Source organism: Notamacropus eugenii, chromosome 5 (genome assembly GCF_028372415.1).
Source record: "Notamacropus eugenii isolate mMacEug1 chromosome 5, mMacEug1.pri_v2, whole genome shotgun sequence".
NCBI lineage: Eukaryota > Metazoa > Chordata > Mammalia > Diprotodontia > Macropodidae > Notamacropus > Notamacropus eugenii.
This window is the reverse complement of record NC_092876.1, coordinates 414,798,760-414,822,838: the sequence shown is the minus strand read 5'-3', so window position 1 is coordinate 414,822,838 and position 24,079 is coordinate 414,798,760. Positions and strand designations below refer to the sequence as shown.

The window sequence follows — 24,079 nt, the reverse complement described above, 5'->3', positions numbered from 1 at the left end:
CCTCCTTGCTGGCACTCCATCTCCCAAATGGGCAGTTTCACTGGCTGTCTGGCCCCTCATGCCTGGAAATATCTCCCTCCTCATCTCAACTTCCTGGTTTCTAAAATGCCACCTGCAAGTTACCTTTTCTCGTTCTCCTTAATCTTAGTGCTTTCCCTCTGAGAGGATGATCTGTAGTTTATCATGCATAGGTTTTGTTTGTACATAGTTGTATGCTTGTTGTCTTTCCCCCATTTGACTGTAAGGTCCTTTGGAGCAGAGACTCATTTTTGTTTCTTGCCTTTCTTGATGCTTAGCATGATGCCTGTCACATAATAGACCCTTAATAAATCATTGCTTGTTGACTACCATTGACTTGACTGAATAAATGAATTAAGTAGTATTGTCAGTTTTATTGTAATATGATCGTCCTCCCCATGAGCAACTAACATTTCTCCAGATATTTTGATCTGTATTTCTGTAAAACATGTTTTGTAATTAATTTATAATTATGTAAAAAATATACATATAAATATATAATTTATAATAAATTTTTATAGTTAAATTCATGTAGTTCCTTTATGTGTCTTGGGAGGTAGACTCCCAAGTATTTTATACATTCTGTGGTTATTCTATATAGAATTTCTCTCGTTGGTAATACTGATGGTTTTTGTGGATTTATTTCTTGTTCTTTGACTTTGCTTAAATTATTATTTGTTTCAGTTAATTTTAGTAGACTCTCTAAGGTATGACATCATTAGCAGAAAAGTAATGATTTCATTTCTTCTTTGCTTATGCTGTTTCTTGAATTTCTTGTCATAATGTCATGTTATACTATATTAAATAGTTGTGGTAACAGTAGACATCTTTGCTTTATCCCTGATTTAGAGCTCTAGTTTATCCACATTATTATAATGCTAGATATTGGTAACTACTTACAATGTGGAGGAAAGGTTCACTGAATTCTTATATTTTAATTGAATTTTTATGTTTTTAGTAGAAATACATGTCTTGTCAAAAGCTTTTTACATATGTATTTATATCATCACATGTGATTTTTGTTATTCCTTTTGTTATTATATTTTAAAACTGTCTTGATAAGAAAATTGAAAAGCCTAGAATTCTAGAACACATTGCTATAAAGCAAGGGTTCTTAATCTGGGTCTGTGAACTTGCATTTTCTTTTAAAAATGTGATAACTGACTTTCAGTGTAATTGGTTTCCTTATAATCTTACGTGTTTTATTTTCTACATTTAAAAACATTCTGAGAAGGGATCCATAGGTTTCACTAGACTACAAAAGTGTGTGGGGAGGAGTCACTTAAAAAAAAGCTTTAAAGGCCTGTTACTACCTGTACTCTGATAGAGCAAACAGGTCAAGGGCAAAGACTTTGTATAATTAATTCAACTGTGACTTGTATTAATGACCTTCCTTTCCTTTATATTCTCTAGAGTTAGTCATGCTTCTGGAATGGTGGTCAGGCACAGAATGTACTTTATTCACAGATCAGGAAACAGTGAACAAGTTTGGAAAAGAACATGTGGTCATCATCCTTAATCACAACTTTGAAATTGACTTCCTATGTGGCTGGACCATGTGTGAACGATTTGGTGTGTTGGGGGTGAGTAACTTGAAAATTGAACCAGGAAAAGAGGTTTCAAAAATAATTTAATTAAAATGAACAATAAGTAAGTAAAAATGTCTGCTTCTGAGAAGCCCTCAGAATTCTATAGGTTTTCTCCTTTAATGCTTATTTGTCTCATTCTCAGAAGATAGAAAACAGGCATGTGATTGATAATAAAAGCTAGCATTTATATAGCACTTTAAGGGTTGTTAAAGCACTTTACATATGCTAAATGCTTTACATTTGACTCTCACAGTGACTTGTGTGGTAAGTACTTTTATTTTTCCCATTTTCCAAAAGTGGAAACTGAGTTTGAGAGAGATTAAGTGAATTGCCTAGCTTGTAAATGTCTGAGTAAGTCACAGAGCTTGTAAGTGTCTGAGGCAGAATTTGAACTCAGATCTTCCAGACTTCAGATCCACTACTCTATCCACCTACCTGCGTTGCTGCCTCTACATTGATTTGAATGCATCATTGTTCTAAGCATACTTTAGGTTTTCTTTTTTAATATTTATCCCCTTCATTCCCAGACGATAGGAAGTAGACATATATTATTGAATTGTAACTACAGTAACTTTTCCAACACTTTGTTAAGTTCTGGGAATACAAATAGAGACAAAAGACAGGTCCTGCTCTGAAGGAGTCTACAATCTAATGGGAGAGACAATATGCAAATAAATATATACAGCTGAGGAAAGTGAGGCAGACAGGTCAAGTAATAATAGGTTAAATGACTTGTCCAGGGCCATATAACTAGTAAATGTCTAAGGCTGGATTTGAACTCAGGTCCATTTTATTCCAAAGCCCCTGTGCTCTGTGGTGTTCCACCATCTGTGCCACCTTGCTGCCTCTGTGGATTGATTTGTCAAGAGAAAGAATATTGAAAAAGAAAACAAGATAGAGGACAGGAAAAATATAGCAGCTGGCTAAGGACGCAAGTAGTAGATGTAGGAGAAGGGCAAGGAAGGAGAATAAAACGTAAAATAGAACTGAGCATTCTGTTTTAGAATAGAGAGCGTCAAAAAAGAGAATTGTCATATATTTCAGAGAGAGCACAGAGGATGAGAGTGCAGGGGGGCCATTGGGTTTGGCACACCAGAAGTCATTGGAAATCCTTAGAGAAAATGGTTTCAGTGAAGTGGTGGGGATGGAGGCTGAGTCACAAGGGAGGAGGAAAGTGCACTTGTTCACAAAGCACTAACTGCTTCGGAGCCTCTTCTGTTCAGAAGATGGGTGAAAAGCTTGAAGGGGAGTGGAATAGAAGGAAAGAGTTGTTTTAGGATAGTGGAAACAAATGTATAGGTAAGAAGGGAAGGAGCCAGATTAGAGGAAGGAATTGACAATGTAAAAGAATGAGTAATGGATTGTCAGAGATCAGAGTAATTCAAATGTGTCATTCTTCCAATAGGGCAGCTCAGTGACATGATGGATAGGACCCTGAGGCTAGAGTCAGGAAGACCTGAGTTTAAATTCAGCCTCAAATACTTACAGGCTGTGTGACCCTGGGCAAGTCACTTAATCCTGTTTGCCTCAATTTCCTCATCTGTAAAATGAACTGGAGAAGGAAATGGCAAACCACTCCAGTATCTCTGCCAAGAAAACCCCAAATGTGGTTGCAAAGAATCAGACACAATTAAAAACAACTGAACAGTTCCACCAATAAACCAGGATCTAAAGAACAGGGAAGAAGGTAATTTTTAATGACAGGCAATAGTCATTTATTAACAGGCACAGGTGAAGAGCATTCTCCCAAGCTTCATCAAACGGTAGTCCAGTACACAAAGAAAAAAATTCAACTCAATTCAATAAGTATTTATTGAAAGCCTACTGTACACAAAGCACTATGCTAATCCTTGGGGATACAAAGGCAAAAAAAATGGAGAGACTTTCTGCCTTTAAGGTTCTGGCAAAGTTTGTTGGAATTTCTCACCAACAACTATCCTGGTCCAGCCCCTTGTCACTTCTCACATAGACGAGAGCAGTAGGCATCTAACTGATTTCCCTTCTTCAGCTCTCTTACCACTCTGATTGTTTATCTACAGTGATTTATTTGATGTGTAGGTTTGACCATGTCACTCCCCTACTCGATAGAGTCATGGCTCCCTATTACCTCCAGGATCAAATATAAAGTTGTTTGTCATGTAAAGCTCATTATAGCCTGACTCTGTCCTACCTTTTCCATTCTTATACTTTACTACCCTCCACATATGCTACAATCCAGCTTCTCTGCCCTCCTTTCTTTTCCTTTTGTATGACAATTCATCTCCCATCTCCATGCCTCTTCACTGACTATCTTCTATAACTGGAATGCTTTCCTTCCAGACCTTGCTCTCTTAATTTCCCTGGCTTCCTTTCAAAATCAGCTCAAAGTCCTTCTTCAGGAACCTTTATTGGTTCCTCCAGCTACTAGTTCTTTCGCTTCTGAGATTACCTTTCATCTACTCTGTATTTATCTTGTATTTATTGTTCAGTCATGTGTAACTCTTTGTGACCCCATGTATGGTTTTCTTGATAGATATTGGTGTAGTTTGCCATTTTTTTCTCCAGCTCATTTAACAGATTGGGAAACTGAGGCAAGCAGGGATAAATGACTCTCCCAGGGTCACATAGCTAATGTGTCTAAGGCCAGATTTGAACTCCACAAAAATTAGTCTTCCTGACTTGTGATCCAGTACTCTATCCATTGTGCCCTCTGGCTGCCTAGATATATCTTGTGTATACCCATTAGAATGTGAGCTTCGTGAGGGGAGACACTACTTTTGTTCTTTGTATCCTCAGAACTTAGCACAGTGCCTAGGACATAATAAGTGCTTAATAAAGTCTTTTTTGACAAAATGTCTGACTCATGTGGGTGCTCACAGTCTGCTAATTACTTTAAACCATACCTGTGTGCACGAAACCTAGGTACCTCTGTGTGGTTTGCCAGATACATTGATGGAGCAGCATTTTGGGGCAAAGTGGTAAGATATGGAATCAAAGACATAGGTGAAGGAATTAACTTTGGCACAGAGAAGAATCATCTGTTTTCCAGGATGGAAGAAAAGGGAAAAAAATGGCTGAAGATAGCATTTTTGAAGTGCAGAGGAAGGGAGGTTGAAAAACATTACACATTATGTTAATGGTCCTGATCTCAATAAAGTAGAAGGTGCCCATCTGTGGTTGGGTGGACATTTGAGAAGTGGGGAGGGTGAATATCTTGGCAAAGAATATGCTGGCAAAAGAGCATTTTTGTCTCTTGGAGTTTATTGTAATAGAATTTAGTCTGCACCTTCTATAGTCTCTGTCCTTTTTTCATTTCACAGTTGACATTTGACACAAATCTAAAATATTATCACCTTGTATTACCAAGGTTATTTCCAAACTTAAAGTATAATTCACACTCTTTATGAGAAAGAAGCTATTTTTTAATTTCTTCAAAGTATTGAGTTTACTCTGTCAGGTTAAGGACTCTGAAACTAATGGACTTGGTTGATGATGGAGATATCTTTGAAAAGTTTAGAAGCAGATTGACTGCAAGGGAAGGAGGTCGATAGCAGTCCCTAGCTACAACTCCCATTACTCCTAGGAATTCTGCCAAGCTGCACAGGGTCATGGTGGCAGCTTATTGCCTTGCCAGCAGTCAGCTTACAGTCAACCACCAAATGGTTAATCAGGATCTACAGGCTGAGGAACCATGTTCTGAAACAGATTCTTAGCCTTTTTTTTTTATGTCATGGATCCCTTAGTAGTCTGGTGAACCAAATGGACTCCTTAGAAAAATGTTTTCAAAGCTATAAATTCAAGTATAAAATTGCAAAGGAAACCAGTTATATTGCAATTCAGTTATGAAAATATTTTTAAAAACAAGTTCATAGAACCCAGGTAAAGAACTCTTGCTCTAAAAGAGGCCTGCACTCCCTGCAGCCCACAGGCCCCTTACAGCCCTCAGACTGCTTGAAGCACGCCGAACGATTTCAGGTGGCCCTTGAAAAATGTAGAGGAAAACATCCTTTGTATGTAAAGGAAATCCTTTGGCATGCATGGGCCACAGGTTGTGCAGGCCTTCTCTAAAGGAACCCTTAGTCAGACCAATATAGTGGTATCCTCATTTTACAGGTGAAGAAACTGAGGCATAAAGAAATTATTTCTTGCCTAATATTGTAAGCAAATTATTAGAGAAACTAGCAAAGGTTTTCTGATGCCAGTTCTAGCAGTGTTCTGTGCTCTAGGTAATCGTACCTGATCTCAATGTTGAATTTGTTGGGTGTTTGTGACTTTCCTCATGCATATACATTTTTCTTCTTTTCTGCCTCTAGAGCTCTAAAGTCTTGGCTAAGAAAGAACTGCTTTATGTGCCCCTCATTGGCTGGACGTGGTACTTTCTGGAGATTGTATTCTGCAAAAGAAAGTGGGAAGAAGATAGGGATACTGTTATTGAAGGATTAAAGCGTTTGTCTGACTATCCTGAGTACATGTGGGTAAGTGCGTTCAGAGTTCACAGTTCCGTGTCAGCTAGCTGCTAGAGGAGGGGGACATTTTTTAGTTAGAAAACAGGGTCTTAAAAATAATTTGTGTTAAAGTTTAATATCTGAGCTCTTACATGTGGTAGAAGTCATCTACAAATGTCATTTAAAAGCAGATTTATGAAAGAGTATAACTTTATTACATAGGCATATAAAATTGATATTCACTATTCTATAACAAGTACAAAAACCCTACTGTAAATGAAAAGGTAAACTGTACATTTTCAGATACATCCTAAAATGCAATCACATGTCTGTGGTAGGCAGAGTTAAAGCCCATCCCAGTTGTGGAAAAAAAATAGTTCTTTGCCTTTAATTTTATTTAAAGTTTTTGATATAAGGTTTCCAAGTTTAAAGAGTAAAAACTGTGCAAGAACCTTCCAAACACCCCGCTTAAAAAAGGTCTTGGGCAATGCTCTCCAGCTATTAGTGTAACAAATCAGTAAACTATTGTGTGCTGAATTTGGTACAGCTAACCTAGGGCTGCTAGGGCTACATGTGGCAGGACAGGAGGAGAGAACTTTCCTTTTCCTTAGAGAGGAAAAGTGCCTCCTCTTGAAATTTTTTGTTACCAGCACAGCTCTGGAGGCATTAGCAGCAAGAAAATGGATAAACTAAAGTTTTATTTTGCGGGGCTTGGTTTTTTTTTTTAATCTCTTTCAGAAAGATAGTTGATCAACATCACTGTCCAAGTGGCCAAGCTAAGATTATTCTTCACAGATAACTTCTCTTTTTAATGGCTTTATTATTAGAAAGGAAAAACATATTTTCCTCTCTACATAGAGGTCACCCTTACTTCACATGTCTGATTTTTAGCATCCCTCTTGAAAAGTTTGATGAGGAAGGAGATTGACTAAAAGTTGACTAAAAGTAGTTTGAGGGAATCATTTGTGGAATAGATTACTTGTAGAGTAATCCATACTCTATCTGATAGGGTAAGAATACCATGACTAATCAGAAAATGAACTGGATGTCTTTCAAAGCCATAGATTTAATTTAACTATGGCATTTCTAAGTCTAGTGCTGTTGCTAGCCAATGGAATCCTTTTTTATTCCTCTTACATAACTAGGAAAAAAGTTCCTTTCCAAAGAGATATCTTGAAGTCTCATGTCTTAGGGTCATCAATTCTGAACTAAAAAAAAACTTTTAGAAACAACCTAATCCACACTCTTCATTTTACTGTAGTAAGTGAGACTTTGATCCACTCTCTTTAAGACTATTGCAGTAACCTCTTAATTGGTCTTGGTTCTTTCCAGTCCATTATCTACTCAATTGCCAAAATAACCTTCCAGAAACACAAACTCCTCAGCTGTTCGTCATGATACTCTCCTTCACAAATTGTACCCTCTAGCCAGACTGCTGCATTTGCACAGGCCATTCCCTCTACCCTGAGTGTTCCCTTTCTTCATCTCTCTCTCTCAGAATCTTTGACTTTCTTCAGGACAAAACTCAGGTGATATGTACTCCACAGAAACTTTCCTGATCTTCCCCTGTCCCAAGTTAGTGCTCTCTCCCTTACTTTACCTTATATATTGCTTACTTGTTTAAATGTTGTACCCTCTCCTCCCTGCCCCAAAGAGAATGTAAGATCCCTGAGGGTAGGGACTGCTTTATTTTTAATTTTGTATTTTTAGTATCTAACATAGCACCTTGTACATGATCGATGCTCAATAAATATCAGTTGAATTGAATTGAGTTGAAGTAGAAGAAATTATTGGATAGAAATATATAAAGCATATCTATAAGACCGATAAATGTGTGATCCCCAGCAGTGCAATGATCAAAGGATAAGAACAGTTTTTTGGAGGAAAACTACAATGATACTTCTCTAATAATTTTAGATACATTTCTAAGTTTTCTAATACTTTAGATGTTTCCAATAATTTTTTAAAATCAAATTAGGAAAACTGTGTGTAAGAAAAGTTGTTTTTTGAGATGTATTTACTGGGTTTCTTTCCTATATTTTCTGTCCTAGTTTCTCTTGTATTGTGAAGGAACTCGATTTACAGAGACAAAGCATCGAATTAGTATGGAAGTGGCCGAATCTAAGGGCTTACCCAAACTCAAATATCATTTGTTGCCCAGAACCAAAGGCTTCACCACTGCAGTCCAGTGTCTCAGGGGAACAGGTAGGGACAAGTTCCTGTTGGCTGATTTCTTCAGGTTACACGGGTTTGCAGGCTTGCCCTTCCCAGATCTCTGAGCAGCAGGGCCATTTCTTTGGCAGACTTTGACGTTTGGGTGAGGTATGGTGACTACGTTAGTAGAGGGATCTCCCAATGAAGAACTTCCTCTACCAAAGCAGGTCTGCACCTTCTCTGCAGCTTAGGTCCTAGAGTGACCTGCAAAGAGCACCGCGAGGTCAGATGAGCTGCCCAGTGTCTCACAGCCAGGGTGTCAGAGGCAGGAGTGGAACCCAGGTCTTCTCGATTCCAGTGCTTGTTCTTTATTCACTTTGCCATGCTGCCTCTCAGGCATCAGGGTTAATATGAAAGAATTTGTGTGAAAAAAATCTTAATCATATTTAAAAGGAAAGAAAAACCGTGATGATTGAGGGTGAATTAAATGTTTGGATTTGTTTGACTTTTGAATTTTTCCATAGTGTTATTTAAGGTTTGTTTAAGGGCAAAACCAGTGTCCTGGCTGTTCTGCAGCGCATTTACTCAATCCTTCTTTCTAACTACAGTTGCAGCAGTCTATGATGTAACACTCAATTTCAGAGGAAACAAGAATCCATCATTACTAGGGATCCTTTATGGAAAGAAGTATGAAGCAGATATGTGCGTGAGGTGAGCGAGATGGGTGCATGAGCGTCGGCAGGCCCGTCAGGTGGCCGTTACTCTTCCCTCCCACCGCACCTGTCCGTCCATTTCCCCTTCTGTTTCTCTTTGAGCTTCTGCTCCTTTATCCAAGATGTCAAGATTTATACCAGCCTCAAGACTTTGTCAGTGGCCGGAAACAAAAGAAAAGTGGGGACTGAAGAAAAGTCACTTAGAAAAATGCTGAGGTGTACAACATCTCTTCAGCAGTCTATTGACCAAACTGGAAAGCTGCAGTGTGTGTCTACTCCATTTCAAAGGAGATTTAGCCTGTCTCTCTGTCATCTCTTGTACTTTCTGCTTCCCAAGTGCCCCTCATTTTCTAATTCCCCCTAAATATGTGTCTGCCATTTGATCTTCTCATTCTTTTCACATAATTAAGCTAGCCCTCTTTCCTGGGATCTGTGTAGATCCTTAATTTCCTGCCTTATCTCAGTCTACGTCCTCTCCTGCCTCACACCAAGCAATCCTTTATAAAATCTACCTCATATACTCACACACGGGGAAGGCAGAAACATAAGACAAAGGCTGCACTACAGAAAGAAAAATTCTCCGACCTTCATAATTCTCTAATGAGTAAGATACACTTGATTTTGATTGTACATAATATGATGCTTACTTAGCCTATTTAATTATATCACCCTGTACTACCACATTTCTAAGGAAAGGGAGAAGTTCTCGGCCTAGATGTAGATTCTTTTGTTCAGTGATGGAGTTTCCATGTTGCCAGTATTTCCTTCCATCTCTCTTGCTAACTCAAATAGTCAGGACTTCAGAGTCAGGTGTCCAAAGCCATATTTGATGGTCCTTTTTGTCTTTATCTGAAATGCACTAAGATCATCACATGGACAGACAGACCTTTTTGTTTCCTTTAACAAATTGTTGTCATCCCAACCACTGGTCAAATGCTTTCATTTTTCACTTGCCCACATAGCCTCTACCTACCACAAAATTCATTTTAGACATTGGAGGGACAATGATAAAATGTGCAATCTTCTAGATAAATCTACAGATTAGAAGTCTATAGGAATGAGCCTGTGAAAATAATGAACTATGGATTGCTTTTTTTTCCCTCTGCTGGACTTTGTGGTGCATTTCCCCACAGGGATTACATTAATAAAATCCCTACCTTGTTCTGAGGCTCCAGTTCGAAGGATGTGGAGTCATTACCAGCTATTAAGTGCTAACAGTATTTATTTTGATCTTTGGCTGTTCAGGTTGGCTTATGTAGAAATTACCTGGTCAGTGTCAGATGTGGCTGCTGTTTGTCTTTGATGATAACGGGCAAAGATGAAATTCAAGCTAAAGCATGAAAAGTCTGTTTTGTCCTTTGATTCATATTTATTTGTTTTGAAAACATTTTTATAGGTATAATCTTAGAAATTCTTAGGTTTTTCAAGTTTTCTTTGTGTTTGAGAAAAGCAAATCTCAGATCACAAAACCATTATATTCCCTGTTTTTGGTTATTTATGGTATTACGCGATATAGAAAAATGAAACACACTAATGATCCAAACATTTACTCATTGTCATTTTAGCTAGGAGCTTCACTCTTCCAACACCAAATCTCCAACCCCTAGTGCCTAACACTAGTAAGTCCTTAATACATGATTGTTGGGTTTAAATGGCTTTGTTTTTTTAAATAGCAGAGCATTTAATTAGAACATACTATAACAGTAAATAATAAGGGGAAATTACAGTCTAAAATCATTTTGTGCCACACACTGCCACATCTACAGGAAGAGGCACAATTTTCTCCTGCACCAGGGCAAGAGGAAGCACTTCCAGCGTAAAGGCTAGACCACCTCTCAATTTGCTGCTTCTGTGCTGTGCTCCTCCTGCCATCTGCTGGAGCTGTTTAGTTTCATTAAAGCTCTTGAAACGTGTCAACAGACCATCCCAGCTTCACAAAGCCTTTGTGAAAACTAGGTTTATTACAAGAGAAATGAACATGCATGTGGAAGCCAAAGACTTCACAATCCCTGCAGAAGTCTGCATTTTTATAATAGCAGGACAAAGGAAGGAGGAGGTACCAGAAATCTCCACCTGAAGGGCTGTGGCATGGGAGGGGACAGGAAAAGGACAAAATCCTTCCTGAAAGGGAGGAGTAAGGCAGTGGCAAAAGCCGAATTCTTTTCCCTTGGGAACTGCTTAACTATGAAGATAGGAAGATCTGCTTATCTGGGAAATTGCACAAGCAATTTCCCAGTCTAGTGCAGGCTGACTGATGCCTGTCTTGACTCCCCAAGGACACACAGAGAATCCAGTTTGGGATGCAAACAACAAATTATGTCAGCTGGGGGGATTTTATCCTTGACACATTCAAGGCCTTCTGCATGTTCTGGGACTACTGTTTCTGGAAAATATGCCAATTTCAAAAGACAAGTTCAGAGGACCCCTTAACAGTCCTTGACAAAGGTAAAATGTCCTCTTTTGATTATAGGTAGAATGGACCTTTCTCCTTTCCGTGTATACTGCAGTCCAAATAAACCAGCTTTTTGCTCTTCCTCACGGCATTGCATCTCCCATCTCAGTGTCTTTGGATTGGCTCTCCCCAAAGTCTGGAAAATGCATTGCCTCCTGACCTCCATATCTCAGAATCCCTAGTTTCCTTTGATACTCAACACAAGTACCACTTTCTACATGAGGTCTTTCCTGATGACCCCAGCAGCTAGTGTGTAGTCCTCAAAATCATCTTTTATATATACCTTTTTTTTGGTATATGCATTTTATGTGTCTCCTCTGGATAACTTCTAAGTACCTTTGAGGGACTGTTCTGTTTTTGTCTTTGTTTCCCTTTTGTTTTATATATTTTGTCTTTACATACTTAGCACAATTCCTGGCATGTGGTACATGCTTAATAATTTTTTATTGATTGAGTGATCATGCTTAAATCTCCCATCTTACAGATGAGGAAACTGAGGGCCAAAGAAGTCAAGTTACCTGCCCAGAACCACACCGGAGCAATTAGTTTGGAAACTTTAGCTGGATTTGAAGTTGGGAACCTTGGTTCAAATTTCAGCTCTGTTACTACTTTTGTGACCTTGGTAAAGTTGCTTAAGCTGGGCCTTAGTTTTATTATCTATAAAACGAAAGAGCTGGACTAGATGATATCAATTCCATTCCATCTCTTAAGTGTACAATACTATGAGTTTTGATCCCATAAGTGTATTCTGGTATCAGGCCTGTCTGGGGAATGTCTCTCATAAGATCTTGGCTCATGTTCCCATGTAGGAAAAGCCAAAAGATATCAGTATCTCTTTAATTTTGCTCTCCTTAACAAGTGAGAAATCCCTACAAACCCTTAGGCTAAGACATCAGAAATAGAAAAAGTCTTATTTTTGTTACAAAAAAATAGAAAGGAATGGTGAAGAACCCATAGAAACACTCAAGAAAATTCTCCCTCTCATCTCCAGGATAATGGAAAACACTTCTTTCCCAGCCTCTATCAGCTGTCAACAGTCAAGAAAACTCTTCAGTTTCTTCTGATTTCATTGTATTTTTCCTGTTATCAGCTCCAGTGGGTATACACAAGATGGATAACTAAAAGAAGAAGGAATGGAGGAATAACTCCCATTCATATAGTGCTTTCAATTCTCACAAAATACTTTCAGAATGACAACCAGGAGCCTTCTAGGTGCTTGTATACTGCTTCTATTTTAAACTGGTACTTTGGGTTATCTCTTCTGGGCCAGATTTCTCAGTTACTTTCCCATCTTCCTATGGAACATGGTGAAGGAACATCTTTGTGGATGACAAATCTGGATATCTGGCCAAGAAAAATGTCCAGAATGTCCCCAGATCCTCAGATTCTGTCATTACTAGGGTCTTGTGAACATTACAAAATAAGCCTGTCTTCTCACTTTGGTCGTTAACATGGAGGCAACCCATATTCACCTCTTTCTTAGGGTTCATTGAAAAATGAATGCTTGAATTTCCATTTTTTTGGAGACTGGTAACTGTTAAATTTGTTTAGCTACGTCTTAGAACATCTTAGACTTTAAAATTTTGTGAATTATTCAATTCGTTGTTGTCGTTGTTCCAGTCATTTCAGTCATGTCCAACTCTTTGACCCCATTTGGGGTTTTCTTGGCAAAGATACTGGAGTGATTTGCCATTTCTTTCTCCAGCTCAGTTTTACAGATGAAGAAACTGAGGCAAATAGGGATAAAGTGACTTGCTCAGGGTTACACAGCTAATAAATACCTGAGGCCAGATTTAAACTCAGGTCCTCTTGACTCCAGGCCCAGCACTCTATCAACTGCATCACCTAGCTGCTCCCAGTTAATCGGTTATTCTTAATCTTTCAGTAGGCAGACAAGTTCCTACTTATGCGAAAAAGAAATAACAATTATTCTTTAAGTGGAACTATAGGTAAGACTTAATGAATTTGATACTAATTATTTCCGTTTACCAGATGCCTTTAGACTGTGACATATCCATACATATATACACACCTATACACGTATTTAAATCCCGATTTTGCTTCAATACTTTTAAAATACTTTTTGTTCTGTATAGTACACACATAAGTTTCAAGGAATTGTAGGTGGGGAAGATTCACTTTGTTTTTAACCTTTCTAACAAACTAGGAGATTTCCTCTGGAAGATATCCCACAGGATGAAAAGGAAGCAGCAAAATGGCTTCACAAACTTTATCAGGAAAAGGTAAAGAATTTTGTTTTCTAGAGTAAAAGTCTTTAAAAGAGAATGTCCAAGGCAGGGGTGGGGACCGTGTGGCCTGATGGCCGTGTGTACCTTCTAGGACCTTAAGTGCAGCCTTTCGACTGAATCCAAATTTTAGTCCTGTAAAATTCAGCTTTAGTCAAAAGGCTGCACTTAAGGATTTAGAAGGCCACATGTGACCTTAAGGCCACAGGTTTCCCACCCCAATCTAGGGAGAGATGAATTTTAAAGGGTCAATAATCAAAATGTTCTTTTCTGGGAGATATAGGAATACTATTTTCATAATCAAATAGTTCTTTCTCATTTGTCATGGAGGTAGTTCTAGTCTACAAACTTGGACTCAAGTCTTTAACCCTTGCTTTATTCTGAAGTAACTGGTGTCATTTGTGGGAATTTGGAAAGCTCTTTTTCATTTTAAAAACTTAAAAAATAATTCATTTCTCTCTATTCTTTCTTCCCTATCACCCCTGTTAGAACTTCATTCATCCTTGTAACTTAAGACTCTGATACTACAGTACTGCAAAGTAGTGATAGTTTGAAAGGTCTTTGCATGCATTGATGTGGATACACCCTCCATGTTACAAACCATTTCCACTTTTTTATCCTGTATAGCTCTTATCCACATCCTCCTATACATGCTATTCTAAAGAGTTTGCAGATACCAGTGGAACACATGGGTTCATCTATTTATTCCTTAATCTCATTTTAAAGCAGACTGATTTATAATCCAGTCTCTGCCACAAGAGTCATTTAATCTCTCTCCTTATTTTACAAATGAAGAAATTGAGGCCAAGAGATGGGTAAATATTTTGCCCAAGGTCATACAAGTAGTTATTTTCAGAGATGGAACTAGAACTCATGTCCTTCTAACTTATAATTCAATGTTCGCTTTTCCATATTATGAATGCAGAATCTGAAACCAGGTTTTAGTAAATGGAGGAAAGGAAGAAAGTGTATGGGCACTGTGGGATGGGAATGAGATTTAGGGTACTTGAAGAGGGTGAAATGGATGCCAAAGATTGGCCTGCATTAATATCATATACAAATGAGTCATTTTTTATTTATTCTAAGAAAAAGGGCTTAAAATGTTCCAGAATAAGTTAGGCGTTTGAATCGGAGCAAGACTGCACTGAAAAATCCCAGAGGTGAAGTTTTTAAAGACCAAAGTGCAAATCTCACCTTAGATACTTACTAGCTGTGTGATGCTGAGCCAGCATTTAACCTTTATCTGCCTCAGTTTCCTTATCAGTAAAATAGGGACACTACTAGCACCTGCCTCCCAGCGTTATGATGGGGATCAAATGACATCATATTTGTAAAGCAAAGCATTTGATAAATGCTGGTGGCTCTTATTACTGTGACTATTAATAAAACAATGTTTAAAATATTGTGGGAGCCAGAAGAAAGAGTAGAAAAGGAGGCTGACTGCCTTTACCCCAAGGTAGGGAGAAATGAAGATGTGTTGTTGAAAATGGTTTGTGTTTGAGGGGTTGGGGGGAAAGTTTTTCGTATGATTTTTATACTTGATTGAGTAGTCATTCCATTGTAAGATTAAACTAAAAAACATTTGTAGTCACATCATAATTCCCACGGGAAATATTCACAATGAGTATTTTTTTCATTCTTACTATTTGTGATATAGTGAATATTAGTGATTCCAGGATACCACCTTTAGAAACTTCACTTCTTAAACTTTTTAGCTGCATTTAAAACAATTCACATGCCCAATGCATGACAAAATATGTGAATATTTATAATAGTAAAATAACTATAAAAACAACCTCTGTTATTTATCTGTATATAAGGATGAACATTTCTGCCCCTGATGTTCAGGTGCTTCTATCATTTTTATCTTCAAAGCATATTGGACCAAATTAGTGTTTTGGAATTTGTGTGACAGGGCTTTTTAAATGATTATTTTATTAAGATCAGAGCTTCACTTAGAAAGCGTTATTTTTCTTTGCCAACATTTTGCTGTTGTATTTAGAGGATGAATTTTATCTGTTTTATCAGTTGATTTGTTAACTTGCAGGATGCTTTACAAGAGATGTACAACCAGAAAGGTGTGTTTCCAGGGGAGCAGATTAAACCCACCAGAAGACCATGGACTCTCCTGAATTTCCTTGGATGGACAACTGTCCTTCTGTCTCCTCTCTTCAGCTTTGCATTTGGTGTTTTTGCAAGTGGATCACCCCTTCTGATAATTACATTCTTAGGATTTGTTGGAGCAGGTAATAAAAGATGGGTCAAATAGGAAGATAATTAATTGGAAATGGCTTCACATTGCCATTCAGAGTTTGTCATAATCTGTCATTGAAAGTGAAAATTCCGTGACAGTGACTGAAGCTTTTGTTATCAAGATGTTGAAAAAGTAAAGAATGAGGTGTGTGTGTGTGTGTGTGTGTGTTTGTGTGCATGCGCATGTATATGAAATAGAAATCTTTTGAAAAGTTATAGAAGTTTGTAAATTTCTTGTGGGCTTGTGTTTTTCTGTTTTAAAATTTTTATTAAATAAGCCACTATTTATTAAATAATCCACCTAATAATTTAATAGGGTTAGAATAATAGTGTAAAAATCGAGTACCTCTGTAATGAATTTTCCCTTATTTGTTCCCATGATGAAAGACATGCATCCCTGGGGTAATCAATCAATGCCTTTCCCATATCATAAACCAGCCTGGTATATAAAATAACTCGTTCAGTTTCTGTCTGGATCTCTCAACTCCTTTTCCACCTCTATCCAGCTCACTGTCAACTAGAAAGAGGAACAGGAAGCTAGTGGGGGAAATATATGGAGATACCTTACTAAACTTGGTCAGCATTGAAAACTCCTAACATATATCTGACTGTTCTATTGGACCATATGTCTGAAGGCCATGGTCCTTCTGCTCTGTCCATTCTTTTAACAGATATCAAGTGAACTTACAGACCTAATAGGTCCAGGGATTGCTTTGTGGTTACTCAGGAATGCGCTTGTTGCCTTATTAACGTACATGAGTGTTTGACAATGTGGGGCAAAATAATCTGATTTGTTTCCTTTTTTCTTTTCTGTTGTTTTTTTTTTAGCTTCCTTTGGAGTCCGTAGACTGATAGGAGTAACCGAAATAGAGAAAGGTTCTAGCTATGGAAACCAAGAGTTCAAGAAAAAGGAATAATTAATCGCTACAGATTGAACATGTGTAACCAGATGGTGTGGTATCAAATTAACTTAATTAAAAACAAAACAACAGAAAAAAACACTTAGAAACTATCTTTTTTCTTATTAACTGGTGACTAATATTAATAAATAAAACTTGAGCCAAGAGTAAAGAAATTGGAAAGATTGACAGAAGAAGAACATCAACTTTCTACCTGTGTTCACAGTGTAAGGATCTCAGTGTAATTCAAACTTTGGAAGAAAATTTGGGCTTAAAAAACTGGCAACATTTTGTTTTGTTGATGGGAAAGGGTGACGTCGGGGGATTTGAATTCTCCAAATGACCAATCTCACGAATGTGTGTTTTTTTAAGAAGCCTGTGCTTATAGGAGAAAGTTTGTTGGGTGCTTTCTCTTAAAACTAATGTAGCTCTTTAACAAAAAAGAAAAGAAAGGGCAGGGGAGTGGCAGCATCCCAGCAAATTTTTCTGCTCTCTCTCTTCCTCCTTTGATCCTCAACAAGCTTTTCCCCAGAGGAAAAAAAAATACTTCTTTAAATGAATCAACAGCTATCCCTTTAATGGAGTTTTGAATAAAAGGTCACGGGAACAGAGAGTACCTGGCCTTTTCTGCTCTGATTTTCAGGAAGTGCTAGCTTTTGTACTGTGGAAGGCACCTATGAAGAAATATCTCTCCTAGTGATAAGCACATTTTGATGGATTGAAACTGAGTAGTCTTTTTTCTTTCTACTTGTCTTAGTTTAATGACTTTATTTTCTAGAGCTAATGTTTGCCCCATTTTCTAAATGCAGGAATGCATTTTCTAAATACTTACACCACAGATCATGGTGTTTTTGAAGCAAGATAACCTTGGGAACTATATCTATAAAACGAGAGTTATTTACTCAGTAGTTCTGCAGCCCTTCTTTTCCTATTTCTCTGTTTGTTACTACTAGAATCCCATTTTTCTCTACCCATAGTACCCAGGAGTAGCTACTTTGCATGGATTTCCTTTATCAGTCAGCAAGCATCATAAAGCACCTTATTTACTTTTTTCTATCTACTGTAAAGTCTAAAGAATCGCACCTCTACGGAGATTTTCTATTATGTGCAGTGGAGGCATCCTTTGTCCCTTCTGTCAGATCTGTAGGATGCCCTTTCAGTGGTTAGGTCACCATTGAACCCCTTTCTATCATAGGTAGATGGAGAAACTGAAGACTGGTTTTTTTTTTCCCAAGGTTTTTGCTTTTAATTTGTGAAACCAATGAAAATGTTGATGAATTTTGATTTATTGTTGAAAATAGAAGGCAAAAAATTTGACTTTTTGAATTTATTCTTTTCCTTTATCCATGCCCCAAACAAGTATGACATGTTATGTTCTTGGAGGCAGCCCCTCGTTGTATTTAGGCAGGGTACTCATTAATACACTATGAGTGAACAGATGCAAGTAGCTTTGCAGCATTGAAGAAATCATGTCTAAATTCAACCTAAACTTTTATCTCAGTTGCAAAAAAATTAGAATCCTTGATGTTCTAATTGGCGTTGAAAGATAATAGTGAAATATTTTACTTTTTTCTGTATAATCCCAAGTCATATTTTAAAGTATTTACTTTAACTTGTGGCATTAGGTAAAGATTTTAGGTCATTAGGTAAACTGCTCCTCATTGGAGCTGTTTATTTCACCACCCAGCCCTAAACTATGAAGTCTCATGGAGGTAACAGGGGAGAGATTGTCTCAGAATAAGTGTATCTCACTCTTCCAGCTAAGTCGTTCCTCCCTAGCTAAGCACTCTGTTACCAGTCCTGCCTTTATTTACCTTTTTTTCTCATATTTTCTAGTCACCTTTCCTGTTCCACCTTAGATATTGTTAACACATTCTCTATCACCTTTATAAGGAGAAAGAAAAGGTGTTTCTTGTGATATTTTCAAACCAGAATTCAAAATGAATTGAATTTTCTGGGAAAGCAGAAGGTAGAGGGAGGGGGAAAATTAAAGCAAACTGATAAAACAATTATACATTGGCCGATGCTGTGTGTTAGAAAGATGTTAGTGAGGTTGTATATTTTCTTTATGAAGAAGATATTAAACCTATTTATATTTTCTTGGTAACTTCAATGGAAGGAGGCAGGTGTAGTAAAGGTTGCTTACCAACTACATTTTAATCTTATTCTCAAGCTGTGGTTTTTTTGAACAAATTTTTTGTTAAGGTGAAGGGGGAAAAATTAACTCTTTTTCTTCTGTGCTCCTCTATCTTAGCCTATTTCTCCCTTATTTTTCCTCCCAACTAAACTGGCAATACAGTACTGTGAATAAATAGAGAGTATTTTTAGTTTTTTAGATTTTCTTTTCATGATACACTGTTTCTGTGTGAATGTATTTAAGATCTTTATATTATTATTTGCTAATTCTGCCCTTCTAAACAGTCATATCTGGAAAGTTTGAAAGAAAAAGAGAAGACTAAAAAGTTCAACCACGCAGAATATATTACACAAGGAAAAAAAGCAACTTGGTATATTTTCTATTTAATTGACATTTCTTATTCCCCAGATAGATGTTTTTTCCCCTTTACATTAAAATACTATGTGTAAATTGACATTGATTCAGTAAATGGATAATGAAGATTAGGAGCTTGGATTGACAATTGCAACAATGGGCGTAGATTTTTATATCTTAGACTATTCTCATTTAATAAAACCTGGCTTGTATATTGGACCACCAAGCCCTCTAAAAGCAATAATAAATAATATCATGGAACTATCTTTTAGTCTTTACTTTTCATCCATGGGTTTTCAGGGTTTATTTTTGTGTAGTTTTAAAGTAGAATTAATCATTGTTAGGACAACGGGGCAGGTCCAATACCCTCTACTTCTTTCCTTTTTCTGATTTCTTTATACTTCTTCAGTGATTATTGGTGGTGTTTATACGAAGATCTGGTCTTTATCTGTGTGTCTAGAACAAAGGTTCTTAACCTAGGGGTCCATGAGCCTGTTTTACAAAAATGATTACTGTATTTCAATAATAGTTTTCTTTGTAATCTTTTATTTTAATGTCTTATTTTATACATAAAAATATTATTCTGAGAAGAGATCCATCACACAAAAAAGGATAAGAGCTCCTAGTGCACAGGAGGGCTTCTCCAGAGTTTCCATAGTTTTGTGCTCACAGTTTCAGGTAAGAATCAGGACTTTAATCTGAAAAACCTCTGAGCTTCCACCCTAGGCCCAGGCATCCTCTCTGATGATCAGAGTACAAGCACCGAGTGTTTCTGAGTATCAGTGGCCTGTATCATCTTCTGTGGCCAAACGAGGCACCTGGTTATTGAGAGGACAAAAGCAGAGTGGTCTGCAGTTAGGATACTTGACTGGTATCCTTGAGTTTTTTGAGCAGTCTCTTCTGAGCAGCGTTTCCCATTATTTTGCCACTGCGGCTTACACGTGTGCCAGCTCAGAGCACACAGGCCTCGTCTGTCCTTTGTTTTCCTCTAGCTTATCTCAGAGGCTCCCTGTTGCCTTGCTCCAGTTCTCTCTCCCCACCTGACTTTCACAAGGTCACAGTTATACAGTGTGATTGCCAGAGGTATCATCTTGCCCAAACCCTTGACTTAACAGGTAAGGAAACTAAGACCCAGGAAGGTGAAATACCCACGCATGGCCAAACAGCAAGTAAGTAACACAACCAGATTCAAAACCTGGTTCTCCAAAGTTCCAGCCCAGTGTTTTTCTCACTGTACCATGCTGAAGTGTATGGACATTATTGTGTGCACAATGGTGCCATAACATCTTTGTGTGCTCAGTTTGCCTGTGGCAATATTTAAAGACCGTTCCATTTGGATTGACCTCAGATGGATTTCAGGGGCTTTCCAAGTTCCCTGTTGTAAACTTGTGTTTTTGTTATGGGTACTACAGACATCTGCAAAGTTTGGCTTAATTCTTTGGACAATTCTTTTTGTTGTTGCTGCACGCAAGAACTGGAGGCAGTAGGTGAATGAAGAAATTTTGTGGGAACATAGCTTAGCTGTTGCGGAAAGAAGAATGTCTCCATAGGAAAGGGTTGTCATGAGGCTGAGAATGCTATTGTTTTAAGCCTCTCTTTTCCTGAAAGATAATCTTAAGAAAGGATCAAAACAAAAAAAGCCAAATGTCCTGAGTTTGCAGTACTAGTGAAAAATTAAATAGCTATCAGTTATGTATTTAGGGAGAGCTTCTCTATTTTGGGCCAGATATTGTGCTAGGTAGTTGGGGAGATAAAGAGAAATATGAATAAGACCTGGCCCTTTCCTTTAAAATATTTGTAATCTAGTTGGGAAGATATGGCATAAACATATGAAAAGTTAAATAGCAATACCAAAATATGAGAGCTGTTGCAAGTCTATACGTAGGTCATATTACTGCCAACTAGACTGAGGGATTGACAAGCTAGTAACTTTTTTAAAAATACCCTTTCATGTTTCTTTCTAGTTGAGACAGGTCAGAATTTATCCCCTCCAACCCTGCTCAGCTTCATACAAACTGTCCAGCTTGGTGTATAAGTCTCCTCTATGGATTTCCAAAAATAGCTAAAACATTTTCAGGGGAAGGTTTTCTCTGGTATGTACCAATTAGTGTTAATAAGAGTGTGCAAAGTTACGGCTAAATATTGCTATGTGAGCTAGGCCTTGGCTTGAAAGTTCTTAGGAACAGATATTAAGCATTTTCCATTCCCTTCTTTCACCTTGTCACAGTGGCAAATATTTGGGTGTATTGCATGCCTCTTCTCCAGTAACATCATATACAAATTGTCCCTTAGGTTATGGACATTTCAGACCTAGAACAGGGCATAATGTGGACTTCTTCTGCCCTGTGACATGACTTCTAATTATAGGCAGATTATATCATGAGACGTAAGTCAAAATTTCATCGGTTAAAATTGTTTAAATGGGCTCAAAAAGGTGGGAATATATACCATTTTTGTTCCTGAAGCCTCATGCTAGGAGATGCTTCATAATTTATACATTTATAAGTATATGCTTTTTTAAATAAAAATTTCCACAACTGTAAACTTTCATTTGTTGGAAAGAAGATTGGAAAAGAATTAAGTAAATCACATTTTTCTTCGTAATTTGGAAAGAGAAATGATAAGATTCTTACCATCTGCTCAGGTAGTGGGAAGAAAATATTGAACACTTTGGGGTTGAGCCCTAAGTAGGAATTGGAACAGGATAAACAGATACCTCACAAATGAGGTTTATATTCTTCAGTCTTATAGAAGTCTAATCCACTCAGATTTTGTTTTGTTTTTGACATATCTGACTTTTTAATTTCTTTGTCTTGCAGAAAGATTTGTTTAATCGGTAGGTTAATTATGAATGTGGTATTGAAATGCACTAAATTGTGTTAAACTGAACTAGGATCAGTTATTGAAATGGAGAAATGTCACTCATTCTTATACTATTTTTAGCATCTCAAAATTGTAAGTTGTGACAATCAACTGTTGCTTGCCTAAGTGCCAGGGAATTCAAATGATTTTTTTTTAATCACCAAAATTGCTTAAAAAAAAAAATGTATAATTGTAAATGAAAATATTTATTTTTGGAAAAGCTATGCCATTAATCTAAATCTTTTAACAAACTTTTGTGGGTTTTTTTTTCCTCATGCTGTTGTTGATCTACCATAATTTTGCTGTTGGGTAATTCAAAAAGGAGATTACACTGTATACAGGGTAAAAATGTATCATATGTATATGTCCTTTTTGTGATCCTCATTTTTAAAATTTTGCTACTTACGCAGCTTTATGTAGTTTAGGAAAATAATGTATTTATAGAGAAGACAGTTGAAGGGGAAAAGCTCATAATAGAGTCTGGAAACCGATACCCCAAACTATTGTCTGGATTTTCATGCGTTAAATGTCATTTATAAATTTAAATCTGCTTAGATGATGGTGAATACCCACTGAATTTTCAAAATACAAATGATGCAGGCATCATACTTGTTTAAGAAAATTACTGTGAAAAAGCACAACAATACAGTAAACATGAACAATTTACACATTTGCTTAGGGCAAAGAGTTTTAGAATCTTTAGTGTGGACTAAACATTTTCTTTCATCCTCACAACCTCTCAAACCTCTCCAAAGTAAGAATTATATGCAAGAGGTAAAGTAATTGCAGCCATCTCCATAGTCTACAACACCAAGAACCCTAATGAGGTTACAACCTGTTACCTCAAACGGCAGAGAGGGCTATTTCCTAACCCCTTACACACTCAGAACCCTCTTCCCTACCAATTCCCATGCTCTGTCAGGACTGCACAAAGAATTTAACAGGTTTATGCTGTGGGATCCACTTGGCCACTTGTCTTACTGCTTTTGCAGTTTTTGTCTGCTACAACTTCCCGCTTGCCCTTATCCCACTATACTGAAGCAACAAGCAGTAGATCTCAGCTCTGTCCCAATTCATCGTGTGCAGAGGAAGTGGAGGTACAGGAAAGTGTAAGCTTACTCTGTGACACCAGCATGCTGTGTTACAGCACTGATCAGCTGGAGAACTAAGAAGCAGAGAAAACTGGGGCAGGGACTGCACTAGGCCTGAAGGAAAGGGAACTGGTATCCAACCTGGAAGACCCTTAGGGCAGACACTAAGGCTAATGAAAAGGATTTCCCCTTCATGAAAGGAGGCTGAGACAGCTTTCACTGAACAGTGTTGAAGTGTGCCCTCAAAGAGAAGGACTTAGAAAGTGAACAACAAGGGAATGTGAGAGGAAAAGGCTGAAATTGTCAAAGGTCTCAGGAAGAAGAAAGCTCAGTTATCCTGACAGATAAACCAGCCAGGAAGATCTTATTAATCGAAGGGGAAATGGTCTCTAGACCACTGACACTAACCCAAACATCACTCGGTAAATATTGCCAAAGAAAATTAATGCTGAGGAGACTGAAGACCTTGTGGATTCTCAAGAGAGCATGGGACTGTAGCCAGATGTTCCCAAGTGGTTCAAAAGAGAAATAAGAACTGTGAGAAAGACATGATACAGATTACGAAAGTGACTAAGAGAAAAACCTTCAAATATAAAGGAAAGAAAATTTGAATAACATAAGACTATTCTGTATCCTCCAGAAAGAAATAGAATAATGTGTTAAAAAGAGCAGACATGTTTTAGAGGCAAACCACGGTAAAATGTATAACCTACAGACCTGAGACTAATCATCAATGAAAAAGGGATGAATGGCCAATTTAAAAGAGTCATTGGAAGAATTCCTACAGAGAAAACCAGACCTGTGTTGACTACTTGCTTTGCTAACACTCTACACAACAAAAGTATAAGAAAGGTAAATACAGCAACCAAGAAAGGTACAAGTAACAA

General features: G+C 37.5%; 1 protein-coding gene across 7 annotated transcripts in view; it reads left to right on the top strand.

The window, feature by feature from the left end:
* Positions 1-22,704, top strand: part of AGPAT3 (1-acylglycerol-3-phosphate O-acyltransferase 3) — a 154,471-nt gene extending 131,767 nt beyond the window's left edge. For all 7 annotated transcript variants that reach the window (XM_072614814.1, XM_072614817.1, XM_072614818.1 and 4 more), the window contains 7 exons: positions 1,432-1,601; positions 5,900-6,061; positions 8,083-8,236; positions 8,794-8,896; positions 13,518-13,593; positions 15,644-15,842; positions 16,678-22,704. In XM_072614814.1, the coding sequence (XP_072470915.1) occupies positions 1,432-1,601; positions 5,900-6,061; positions 8,083-8,236; positions 8,794-8,896; positions 13,518-13,593; positions 15,644-15,842; positions 16,678-16,766 (953 nt within the window). In that variant the 3' untranslated portion in view covers positions 16,767-22,704. The remainder of the gene's footprint in view (positions 1-1,431; positions 1,602-5,899; positions 6,062-8,082; positions 8,237-8,793; positions 8,897-13,517; positions 13,594-15,643; positions 15,843-16,677) is intronic.
* The last annotated feature ends 1,375 nt before the right edge of the window (positions 22,705-24,079 follow it).